The 13,418-nt window shown below is 42.9% G+C and overlaps 1 protein-coding gene across 1 annotated transcript in view; it reads right to left on the bottom strand.

Moving 5' to 3' along the window:
* SLC12A8 (solute carrier family 12, member 8) overlaps positions 1-13,418 on the bottom strand; it is a 134,781-nt gene that overhangs the window by 86,810 nt on the left and 34,553 nt on the right. Inside the window, exon 5 of the mRNA XM_011971534.1 lies at positions 9,953-10,184. Within this exon, the coding sequence (XP_011826924.1) occupies positions 9,953-10,184 (232 nt within the window). The remainder of the gene's footprint in view (positions 1-9,952; positions 10,185-13,418) is intronic.

Below are 13,418 nucleotides of genomic sequence, written 5' to 3'. Positions count from 1 at the left end.
TAACTGCTGGCTCTTCATCTCAGGAGGATAACAGAGCCCCAGCGAAGGGGGACCCAGGCAGGTGTTCCCCATGGGGGCGTGGAGGGCTCCCTCCAGGCACCCATGGATGAGCCATCCTCACCTGTCCAGGCAGAAGAGGCCGCTGAGTCAGGCCTCACAGTCTTCCATGCAGTGTGTTCGCTCCTTGCAGAAATATTTCCTGAATACCTACAACAGGCCAGCACCGTGGAAGGAAGACCCCAGGCCTGGCCCTCCGCAGCCACAGTGCAGGCCAGCTGAGAGGCCCAGAGAGCAGCCAAAACATCCATGTGTTCCCTGCATCCCGAATGGAACAGCCACCTGAGGAGATTCTGGGTGTGTTTCTGGGTAAAGAATATTAATTTTTAGCTTACCCACTTTGTATGTTTGGAATTTTGTCAGAGAGGTTTTTAAAAAAATATATAGAACAGTGAAAACGCCTCTTCTGGTAAATCAAATTCACTCAACAAATATGGCTCTTTCCGCTTCCAAACCAGCACACGCTGCCCAAGCATTTCGCCCAGCCCAGCGCTTCTACTGCTCCCACGCTGAGGGTGCTTCACCCCAGCCGTGACCACACCTCCGAGCTCTGGGCCACCATCTTCAGCTGACCTCTCATACTAGCCTCGCCATTTCCCCCACACCTGTTCCAGCTGCCATATTCCTCCCGAGTCCCAGAACATGAAGCCACCAGCCAGCCAGCCACGTGTCAGCCTTATCCCTTTTCCTGGCCTCACCCCATACCCCGCCCCCATCTCGTCTCTTTTCCACCCCAGAGGCCCTGCCCGGCTCTTTTGGGTTGCCGTAGCAGCCTCTCAAGTGAGTCCTGCCTCCTTTCTTCATCCCTATCCAAGGCCAGTTTCTGTACTGGGACCAGAGCAATCTTTCTAAAATGTGAACTTGAGTCAAGCCCCGCTGGGTGGCTGACAAAGCCTCTGCCTCCGTCCCCCTTAACAGCTCCCAGGGAATCTCCTCTAAAAAGTCTTTCCTGCCTCTCCGACTGCACGGGGAGTGCCAGGAGCTCCGGTGCCCTGTGCAAACCCCTCTCACACCACCTTCACCACTCAGTAACTTTTCTGGGTCTTTCTTACACGAAGAACAGTTAAAATGAATGAAGCGCCATGACATACACTAACATGGATAAATTGCAAAGATACCTTGGGTGAAAGAAAGCAAATTGCAAAATCATTCATTCACCTTTCAAATTATGTATCAAATGAAAGGATCCATGCAGTATGATACAATGTATATGAAATTTTCAAACACTAAACAATAGCAGACAGCACTTAGGGCCATCTACATATGGTAGAAAAATAAAAACACATGGGGAAGATGAGCCTCCGGACAGTGGTCCCTTGGGGGACAGGAGGGGGTCAGTGAAGGTACAGCTTAAACTGCATCTGTAATACTTTATTTATTTTATGTTAAACAGAGCTCTGAAGCAAAACTGGCAAAAATAATATCCATTAAATTCAGGTGGTGGAGAAATGAATATCTGTTACATTCTTTCCTATATACTTGGAAGTGTTCATCAGTACATTTTTAAACCTTTTTTTTTTTTTTTGGAGACAGAGTCTCCCTCTATTGCCCAGGCTGGAGTGCAATGGCACAATCTTGGCTCACTGCAACCTCTGCCTCCTGGGTTCAAGAGATTCTCCTGCCTCAGCCTCCCAAGTAGCTGGAACTACAAGCATGCACCGCACCTGGCTAATTTTTATATTTTTCATAGAGACAGGGTTTCACCATGTTGGCCAGGCTGGTCTCAAACTCCTGACCTCAGGTCATCCACCCACCTCGGCCTCCCAAAGTGCTGGATTATAGACGTTAGACACTGTGCCCAGCCTTAAAAATTTTAACAAGGAACCAGAGTCCCAAATGTCCTCATTAAAGTCCCTGGTGGCCCGAGCAGAATGTTACAGCCCCTCACCCAAAGGATCTCCACGGGCCTTGGGCCTGGCAGCCATGCGCAGAGAGTCAGGAAGGCAGCCTGGAGATGTAAATATGATTTTCATCCTTGTTTTTAACCAATGAGAAAACCAAGGCTCAGAACATCTAACGTGGCTCAAGACCACACAGGGGATCCGGGATTTTAGACCGTGCCTTCTTCGTGTACAATTTCCCGAACTACTTCATCCAAGAGCAAGAACTTAGGTCCAACAGAGCATGGTGAAGAGAATTCCAGAATTAGAAGCAGAGCTGTATTCATATGCTTCATAAATCAGTGAATAAACATGTTTTGGGGGGAATTGTTCAGAAAGGGCCTGAATTGGAGATCCAACCAAATGGGTAATTAACTTAGGGATAGCCCATGTGGCTCTTTGAATGCAAACAGAATGGGTTTGGGTTTTGTCCTATAGCAATAGAAAGACACTGATGCTGTTTAAGCTGGAGAGTGACCGAGACAAAGTACTGTTGTAGGAAAACTGACCTGGCTTCAGTGCATAGGTGTCAGTCACCCTTAGGAAATGGCTGGGGACAACCAAAGGGAAGATCCTCAAGGGATAAATTCGGATTTGGACATTGTCTAAATGGCCCACAGAGGAAATGACATCTGCTGATCTAAGGTGAGAACTGTGGGGTTGTAAAGGATAGAAGAGCTTAAACTAGACAGAGAAATGAAAGTTCTTTTCCAGGTTTTCCAGGCTTGGGGGATGGTGATAGGCACTCAGATGATGAGCTGATCCTTGGCTTGTTGATTAACTGGTGAAAGGGCAGTTCGGGAAGAAGAGACTAAGTAAAGAGAGGAGTGAGAAATTCAGTTTTTTAAATTTTAAACTTGAATTCAAGATGGTGCCCAGACAGCCAGGTAGAAATCCGACAGGAGCTGGCGATATGAGAGCTATATTGAAGAAAGCTGGAGAAGCGGGGGAGAGGCACTGGTGCAGCAATGGTGGAAGTTTATTTCCGAGGAAAAAGGCACAAAAACAATGCTGTGATAGCAGAGGACTGAGCCCCGTGGCCTCCCTGCCCACATCAGGGAACAGGAAAACCAAGAAGCGAGCTAAGCCAGTGTTGCGTTGTGGAATAAATAGGAAGAGACCATTTCAAATTAGCATAGGTGGTCAACAGTGCAAAAAGTTTCAAGAATAAGAAATGAGTCAAGGTCCGGGGGTTGAAGATCAGGAGATTATGGGCACCTGAGATAAAGGAATCTCAGCAGACAGCAGAGGCCGGCATGCTTGCCCCACCCCTTTTACAGCTCCAAAGCAGTGACCTTGTCCTCACAGCCAAGCACAAGCCCCCTCCCTCAGCCAGCAGAAGCAGCTCCTGTCTGCTACATTCAGCGTGAGATGGACCTGTGCCTGGCCTGGCCCAACTGACCCACTTCCCACAGATGGCAGAGTGCCATGGCAGGGCCGAGAGTGTGCAGTGTGGGCTCTGGAGTGGAACCCTGTAAAGACCAGGCTACCGTCTTCCTAGATAACCAAAAACTTAAGCTTGGAGAGGCATGATTTCATTTTTAAAAGCAGAACATAGAATTCAAATGTGCCACATGTCACTTTATTTTCTAAAATGTATTTCCTCTATATTTGCCTGACTTCTATGGCAATAAAATCATTTTGGCATGACACTCATCTTACATAAATGAAAATATGAGCCAACAGAATGGCATTTTAGTAGCTTTAAGCCAAACAAATTCTTGAGAGGGTCTTGTTTAAATTAAGTTTTCATGCTATTTAGCTTTTTACAGTGAAGAAGCTCTGTGTCTTCAGAGAGCCTTATGCAATGATGCTTGTTTTTGGAAGGACAGGACAGGAGATGAAGAAAGGAAGAGGGGCCCAGATTGCCAGGCTGCAGATCGAAAAGTCAGGAGATGAGGAAGTGAGGGCGATGAGGAGGACCCACTGTTATGGGAAGTTTGGAGATGAGATGAGAGACAAGACATAGAGTGAGGGTGACAGGGGAAGACAACTTGAGATGGAAGGACACACTGGAAGGAAGGGTGTGCCAGGGGAAAGCATCTGACGAATGACAGTCTGCACCTGACTATGAGGCTGCCAGCCCCTTCACCCACCTCCACTCTGCTCCCCGAACTGAGGCAGCTGGGCATGTCCCTGGCAGGAGATGAGAGAATTCTTTTCTGGAGAATATGACTATATAAGAGAAAGACCTGCAGAAACGAACATTTGCGAGACTTCCAATGAAACAACGCAGTTTGCCACCGATCACCCTACTGTGATGCCCACCTGTCACAACTGCCACCCACTCGGGTTGTGGATGGAACTCCCAATCAGCTCTGTGGTGCCTCATTACCAACAATGGATGGGCAGCCAAGGACTACCAGACATTTGGAGAAAGCTGGCAGCACCTGACAGGGAGAGCAAAACAAGATTGTAGAAAAAGAAATCTGGAAAAGAAAATAGGGAAATAGAAAGCAAAAACAGAGAAAGATTATAAATGATTCAAAGAAAAAAAAATACAAGTGGGAATAAAATACAAAAAAAAATCCTCATTAATGTTTCAAGAAAGGCAAATTAAAAGAAAAAGTTACATTTTTTTGCCCATCACATGACAGAAACTTGAAAAATTGAGCCCCTTCAATCTTTTCCAAGGTATGGGGAATCAGTAACTTTTAGCTCCTGTTAGTGGTCATTCAGAATGCAACAACTTTATTGGAAGGCAATCTTGTAGAACCTAACAAAGTTTTAAAAGTGTTTGACCTTTGTCCTGTGAATTCCATTTATAAGCAAAGATCCTGCAGCAATTAGCTCAAACTTTTGTACAGGATGTACACATCAGCAATATTTGTGACAGCAACAAACTGGAAAAATCTAAATACTCATCAGTAAGTTAATCTTTAAATGTAAAGTATTTTAAATCTCTAATATGGAATGGTATGTGGGTGTTTTAAAAGAATAGGAAATCCTAAATGTACTGACATTGAAGGATATCCATGATATGTTAAAGAGTGGGGAGTAGCAAAACAATGTGGAATTTAATTATAGTTTTACAAAGAGCCGTGCTGCGTGTGTTTAGGTACAGGCACGTGTGCATGTGAGCTTGTGCATGTATAGAAAATAGACTGGGAAGCTATGTGCTGATCTCCCTCTTGGGAGTAGGAGTGGGAAAATGGAGTGAAGGGAAGAAACTTTCACTTTTCACTTGAAAAATTTCAGAATTTTTTTCATTTTTATGAAACAAAGACGTTGATTTTGTCTTTAAAATTAAAAATAAAGAGAAAAATACAGTTTGACTTGTGTATTTATAACATTTTCCTGATTTTAAAATTAACTATTGTGGTTTTTAAATGTGCCTTCAAATTCTTTGACACTTTTCCATTGAAAAGGTGAAAATTAGGCCGGGCATGGTGGCTCAAGCCTGTAATCCCAGCACTTTGGGAGACAGAGGCAGGGGGATCACTTTGGGTCAGGAGTTCAAGACCAGCCTGGCCAACATGGTGATACCCTGTCTCTACTAAAAATATATAAATTACCCAGGCATGATGCCAAGTGCCTATAATCCCAGCTACTCCAGAGGCTGAGGCAGGAGAATCACCTGAACCTGGGAGGTGGCAGTTGCAGTGAGCTGAGATCCCGCCACTGCATTCCAGCCCAGGTGACAACCACAAAACTTCTTTAAAAAAAAAAAAAAAAAAAAAAAAAAAGCTCTCATCTTCTCTGTTCTCTCTCTCTCTCTCTCCCTGTCTCTCTCTCTCTCTGATTGTTTGCTCTGGGAGAAGTCAGTTACCCCTTGTCTTAAGGATACTAAAACAGCTCTCAGGAAAGGACCACATGGACCACTGAGGCCTCCTAACAAGAAGCAATACCAACTTGCCAGTGAGATGCTCCAGCCCCAATTAAGCCTTCAGATGACCACAACCCCTGAGGACATCTGACTGAACCTCACCAGAGACTCTGATCCAGGGCCGCCAACCAAGTCACACCCAAATTACTGGCCCACAGAAAAGGCCAGAGATAACAAATGTTTCTTGTTATCTTATGCCACTAAATTTTGGGGTAATTTGTTTGACAATAATAGGTAACTAATACATGGACCAATCTCCCTCTGGAAAGAAGTGGAGAAACTGAGTGAAGGAGGAGACTTTCATTCTTTACTTTACTTTTTACATTTTTACATTATACATTATACATTTCAGGATTGTTTGGAATTGTTTCATTTTTTATATTTAAAGAAATGGGAAGAAATAAAGTTAGGCTTAAGTGTACTTTAAAAAAACTTTTTTTCTGATTTTAAAAGTAACACTGGTCAGGTGTGGTGGCTCACACCTATAATCCCAGCACTTTGTGAGACTGAGGCGGGTGGATCACCTGAAGTCAGGAGTTCGAGACCAGCCTTGCCAACATGGTGAAACACTGTCTCTACTAAAAATACAAAAATTAGTCAGATGTGATGGTGCATGCCTGTAATCCCAGCTACTTGGGAGGCTGAGGCAGAAGAATTGCTTGAACCCAGGAGACGGAGGTTGTAGTGAGCCAAGATTGCACCACTGTACTCCAGCCTGGGCAACAAGGGTGAAACTCCGTCTCAAAAAAAAACCAAAAAAACCAAAAAAACCACTGGCAAAAAGGGACAAAGTTGGAGGATAGATGTTAACCAACTTTAAGACTTACTATAAAGCTGTAGTAATCAAGACAGTATGGTATTGGAGACAGAATAGACAAACAGAGCAATGGAGGAGAAAAGAGAGCCCAGAAACACACAAATACAGTCAACTGATATTTGACAAAAGCACAAAAGCAACTCAATGGGGACAGAAGAGTCTTTTCAACAACTGAAGCTGGAACAACTGGATATTCACGTGCCAAAACAAAAAACAAAAAACAAAAAACCCAAAATAATCAGGACACTCATCTTACACCCTTCACAAAATGTTAATTCAATCTGGATCATAGACCTAAATGTCAAACAAAACCTCTAGAATGAGAAAATCTAGGAGTTTAGCAAAGAGATTTTAGGTATAGCACACAAGGACCCAAGACATGATCCATGGAAAAACATTGATAAGATAGACTCCATTACAGTTTAAAACTTCTGCTCTGCAAAAGACACTGTTAAGAGAATGAAAGAACCCCAGACTGGGGAGAAAAAAATTGCAAAACACACATCTGATAAAGGGCTTGAATCCAAAATATACAAAGAACTCTTAAAACTCAATGGTGGCTGGGCATGGTGGCTCATGCCTATAATCCCAGCACTTTGGGAGGCCGAAGCAGGTGGATCTCTTGAGGCCAGGAGTTCAAGACCAGCCTGGCCAACATGGTGAAACCCCATCTCTGATAAAAATACAAAAAATTAGTCAGGTGTGATGATGTGCACCTGTAATCCCAGCAACTTGGGAGGCTGAGGCACAAGAATTTCTTAAACCCGGGAGGCAGAGGTTGCAGTCAGCCAAAATCATGCCACTGTACTCCAGCCTGGGTGACAGAGCAAGACCCTGTCTCAAAACAAAACAAAACAACTCAATGATAGGAAAGAAAAAAAAAAAAACACCAGTTTTTTAAAAGGGCAAAAGATCTTGACAAACACTTCACCAAAGGTAATATACAGATGGCAAACAAGCATAAAAAACACGCTCAATATCATATGTCATTAGGGAATTGCAAATTAAAACAATGATGCGATATTACTGGGCATCTACTAGAATTACTGAAAAAAAAAAAAAAAAAAACTGACAATACCAAATGCTGATGAGGATGTGGAGCAACAGGAACTCTCATTCATTGTTAGTGAGAATGCAAAATGGTACAGCCACTTTAGAAGACAGTTTGGCAGTTTCTTGCAAACATAGTCTTACCATATGCTCCAACAATGGTGCATCTAGGTATTTATCCAAATGAATTAAAAATGTATCCTCACAAAAACCTGAACATGGATGTTTATATCAGTTTTATTCATAATTGCCAAAAACTGGAGGTAACCAAGATGTCCTTCGTGGGTGAATGGATAAACTGTGCTACATCCAGTTTCTTTTTATTCAGCAATAAAAGGAAATGAGTTATCAAGCCAGAAAAAGACATGGAGGAATCTTAAGTGCATATTACTAGTGAAAGAAGCCAAACTGAAAATGCTACATACTGTATGGTTCCAACTATACAACATTCTGGAAAAGGCAAAACTATGGAAACAGTAAAAAGATCAGTGGTTGCCAGAAGTTGGGAAGCATTAAGAGGCAAGGCACAGGGAATTTTTAAGGCAGTGAAACTCATCTGTATGATGCTGTAATGTTGCATACATAACATTGTACATTGTCAAAATCCATAGACTGTGTAACGATGAATGAACCCTAAACTATTAGCAATAACATATCAATATTGGTTCATCACTTCCCGTCAATGTACCACATTAATACAAGATATTAATAATAGGGGAAACTGTGGTGGGGGAGGGAGAAAAGGGGTATGTGGGAACTTTTGTACTATTTGCTTAATTTTCCATAAACCTAAAACTGCTCTAAAAGTAAATCTATTAATTAAAAAAAAAATAGTAACGTTGGTCAATGGAAGGAAAAGTAGAAATAAAATAATTTAGCCACATAGAATCTCAACAGAAAGATAGTCACTATTAGGCATAGTTCCTTCCAGTCTTTTTTTCAAATGTCTATGTATATGTCCTCATTTTTTAAGAGTTGAAATCACTCTGCTAAATTCATTCTGAAGGTTTATAGTTTGGTTTCAGTTTGGATTTTTAACCACAAAGAAAATATCCCATATGAAACATCAGTGATACCAAAAACAGATTCTTGAGGGGCCAGTTGCTATGGGAATGACTGAAAATAAATTTCATTTCACACTACACTCTACTAATGTATTGACCAGAAGGAAGGAAAAATATTTGGAGTAACTTAGAAGAGCAGCCAAGAAAACTTCTAATCAAGAAGAAGGAAAATACATCAGGCTAGTGTGAGGTTTCAAAGAAGCCAGTAGTATCGCCTTGCAATTTAACTAATTAAGCTCTTCCAGCAACTGTGTCACTGGAGGGGGAAGTACCAGGAATCAGGGACCCTGAGTGGACTCTGTCTTTCCTTCACTGACAGTCTGATGGGCCAAAGGCCAGCAATCTCCCTCCATATATGGGCCATCTCTGCAGGGTGGTACACGGCCAGGAAAAAAAAAAAAAATCACCGTTTCCTTCCTGGAGATGCGTCAAATATTTAGCAAGCTGCAAGGCCTGGGCTCCAGGTGATCAGCATGGACATCACGTTGGCCCCGAGCAAAGAGTGGGCCCCAGGGTTAACCCTTTAGGTGCCGGATCATTGGGCCGTCTGAAGGTTCCTGGGGAGGGACTAGGATGCCAGAGGGTAGGGGATACTCAGGGAGTTCAGAGGAGTGACAATTTTCCAACAGAAGATTTTAACATGCTCAGAAGTAATAAGGCCAGATGAGTGGATGCCAACCAAATGCTGACCTGCCCACAACCAACGTTTTTCTAAAAGACAGGACTGTGTAGAGGCACATCGGGGTGGCCTCCGAAGGGAAAAGCAGAGTTGCTGTCACAGAAAGACACCGTGTCGTCGTGCAAAAACAGGCCCCGCTTCTCACCTCGGGGAACAGCTTTAGCATCAAACAGATCTCGCTAAATAATATATATATTTTTTTATGTAGTAGAGACGGGGTTTCACCACGTTGGTCAGGCTGGTCTCAAACTCCTGACTTCAGGTGATCCACCTGCCTCGGCCTCCCAAAGTGCTGGGATTACAGGCGTGAGCCACCGTGCCTGGCCTGGTTTTTTTAATAGCAAGAAAATAAAAGGACACATAGAAAATGTGCTAGGCGACGTCTGTGTGAAGAGGAGCTTCCAACCTCATGAAGCTGCTCTAAGACACACCCGCTCACCCGATCCAGGAACAGCCCACAGCAATTGTAGGTAAAGCCTATGGGGGTTAGGGGGAGATGGGGTTGGCAAATTCACCCTACAAACATCTATAAAGCAGTGAAGATCTATAAGGCCACATACTGGACTCTGAAAGGCTTACCTGGGTCCAGGTGGGTGAAAGAACCCACCACAAAGTCCAGTGTGGACACGGCCAGCAGGAACAGCAACAGCAGCTGGAGGCGGATTATCCATTTGACACCCGCGAGGTTAATGCCCAGCAAGGCCAGAAGCACCGCAACTGAAATTCCTCGCACAGCCCAGATATTCCTGAGGTCCAGCAAATCCGAGATGGATTCAGCAAAGCCGGTGATGTACATGGCACCTGCAACACACTGACACGCGATTCCAGGTAGAAGAGTCAGCAGGACAGAAAGGCATGGGCCCACAGGCAGAACCACTCAGCGCTGAGAACCCTGCACCCCCATCGGATGCGCTCACTGGCACCGAGGCTCAGCGTCTGGGACCAGCACAGGGTTAAAGCAGCCCTTCCCACCTGTGAACTTGCCTCAGGCCCCATTTCTGCTTGTCTACATCTCAACTAAAGAATGAAGGAGGAACCCAAGCTGAGAGCCGGCTGTCAGTGGTAACAAAGATGAAAAGACTATGGGAGGAAGAAGATGGGACACTGGGCCAAAGAGGCCTCCAGATTTCTCGGTCCGAGTTATTCAAGTACTAAATATAGAACAAGAACACACAGGAGGTCCCATCTACAGAGCCTTAAAAGGGCACTGCAGTAAACCAGATTTTTCTTCATTTCTTTGTAGGTCAGTATTATTTTTAAAATTATCTAAAACTTAGCAATAGAAAAAAAAAGTGAGTGGCACATCTTTTTCAATGTCATATGTGACAAAGGCTACCCAAGGACTATCTAGGTGAATGTACTTCATTGTACTTGCTATTTGCTGTTGATTAAATGCATTATATGCCCCAGATTTAATAAAGTTACATGTTACCTTATGGATTTTTTCCAGTACAGATGCAAATAACTTCTGTCCAGTGGAACATATAACCCAAAAGATAAGGATTTGTTGTCCTGTAAGACATTAGCTGGTTTTCTATCTAACCCATCAATCTTATCCTAACATTTATTTATTCAACTGCCTAACTATGAATTTACAAATTTGACCTCTATCCACCCAGCATCCTTCACAACTGCTCTTTAACATCTTATTGGCTCCTCTATTAATTCATAAATAAAATCCCTGGTCCAGGTGAGGCTTCCTATGAATATTTGTTATATAATCTTTTTAAAAAAATAAAAATGAAATGAAATCCTTGGCACATGTTTTTCTTATATTTGCCTGAGTGTCATGATTTTATCTTTTAGGAAATATTTGAAAGATCATTTCAAATTAAATTGTTGAAAATAACATCAGTCTCACTTTTCCTAATTCCTCAGCCTCAGCCTCCTTCTCTCCTCGGGTTTGTCCTTCACTGCCCCCAGGGCCAGCTGGTCACTCTTATCACTGTAGCCCTGCCCTTGCCATTCTCTGGGAACAAATTCTATTGGGGCCTCATGCATTCAAGTCCCTCCTTTTCCATGAATTCCTCAACCTCCTTTTCTGAATAAATAGTAAGCAAACTGCTAGGGCCATACAATTAATTATCTGGTTCCATATTCTATTACCATGTCATGCACATAAGTTTGTCTGCTCACCCCACCACCAAGAATGCAAATATCTTAAAAAATTGTTTATGCTGATTGTACCTCTTCAAGTACTTGCATTTGCTAAGTATGTTGCAAGCATTCGATAAATATTTTGTGATATGCTGATCATATAAAAGGTGCTCTGGGAAGCAGGCTCCATGAGTTCCAGCACTTTCATGTAAAGGCAAGAGAGTAATACAACTTCTGGATTTGAGAGGAACTTGTGAACAAAGCCCCATTCTTCAGTGAGATCAGCTCACTTTGCAACTAGGCACATGTCCTGTTTGTCAGCATCCCCCAAATTTACACACTTAGCTTAACAGTTATTCCAGCATCCCATAATGACAAACATTTCTATCCATATTAGGGTGAGGTGGAAAGCCCAAGAAATGTGAAGGAATTACAATCATTTCTGAGAGAGAGAGAAAGAGAAAGAGAGAGAGAGAGACTAATGTTTTCCTGCATTCATCTCAGAACTCAAACTTCCTCTTTACTAAACACCAAGAGTGTGATGTGTGATAGTGAGGTTATTTCATAGTATTTGGCCAGGTCAACAGGACTCTTCATGGTCAAAATTATCTGAGCAAAAGAAAGAAAAGAAATGACAAAAATGTAGCAATGAATACCATTAATATGGGCACCATTTTCCCAGGTACCTGATGTCTCTGACATGCAGAGGATGATGCCATGGGACCATTTGCATCTGAAGCTTCCAAACTGATTTTTTTTTTCCTAGCAGTAGAACAATTTGCTCATGCAAAGTGAGCCAAGCTGTAAATGCTGCCTTTTGTTCCCAGTAACTCCAGTGGATCTCATCTTTCTGGCTTGTATCTAAAATTGCTTTTTAGCCCAAAGATGCCAGCAACAGGGGATGGGGCAGGGTAGGGGGCAGGGGAAGCTCCTCAGGAGGCTTGTAAGGGCATGGTGGTTAGGAGCATGAACTGCGAAGCCAAAATATCTAAGGCCAAATCCTAGCTGACTTGGGAAAGCGTTTTAACCTCTCCATGAAACACAGATAATGATAGTAACCTTCAGAAGGTTACTGTAAGAACTAAATGAGATGATTTATGTAAAGTCCTAGAACAATATCTGACTGATAGAGTTGTAGAAACAATAGCTACCACCTGTAATCCCAGCACTTTGGGAGACCAAGGTGAGCAGATCACCTAAGGCCAGAAGTTTGAGACTAGCCTGGGCAATGTGGTGAAACTCCATCTCTACTAAAACTAAAAATAAGCCGGGCGCAGTGGTGCGCACCTGTAGTCCCAGCTACTTGGGAGGCTGAGGCAGGAAAATCACTTGAACCCAGGAGACAGAGGTTGCAGAAAGCCGAGATCACGCCACTGCACTCCAGCCTGGGCAGAAAATAATAATAATAATAGCTACCATCATTATCATTACGACTTTGTTATTATTCACAGCTGAAGAAGAGGAAGCAGCAGCTAGCTGTGAATATCATAAGATACTTTGTTGATGCTAAATAGATGATGGCACCATCACTGGAAATTTGCAATATAAGTTGTAAATAAGGATGCTTGAAACCAAAGAGACTTACTTTAAGGAAAGCAATAACAGCCCAAAATTAAACCATCTTCTCAAAATGAGTCTGGGGGTAGAAATGAATGAGGGACCAGAAAAACAATAGAGAAAATCAGCAAACCAATAATTAGTTCTTGGTAGACACACCTTTATCTAGACTGATCAAGAAAAAAGAAACAGACGATTATTTAAAGTAGGAATGAAAGGGGAGACATTACCACCAATCTTACAAAAATAAAAAGGATTATAAGAAAATCCGTAGACAATTAATATGCCAGTGCATTAGATAACCTATATGAAGTGAACAAATTCATGGCCAGGTGTGGTGGCTTATGCCTGTAATCCCAGCACTTTGGGAGGTTGAGGCGGGTGGATTACC

Source organism: Mandrillus leucophaeus, unplaced genomic scaffold, assembly GCF_000951045.1.
Source record: "Mandrillus leucophaeus isolate KB7577 unplaced genomic scaffold, Mleu.le_1.0 Scaffold123, whole genome shotgun sequence".
In the NCBI taxonomy this organism is placed as follows: domain Eukaryota; kingdom Metazoa; phylum Chordata; class Mammalia; order Primates; family Cercopithecidae; genus Mandrillus; species Mandrillus leucophaeus.
The sequence above is the reverse complement of the archived record's forward strand: the minus strand, read 5'-3'. Positions and strand labels throughout refer to the sequence as shown.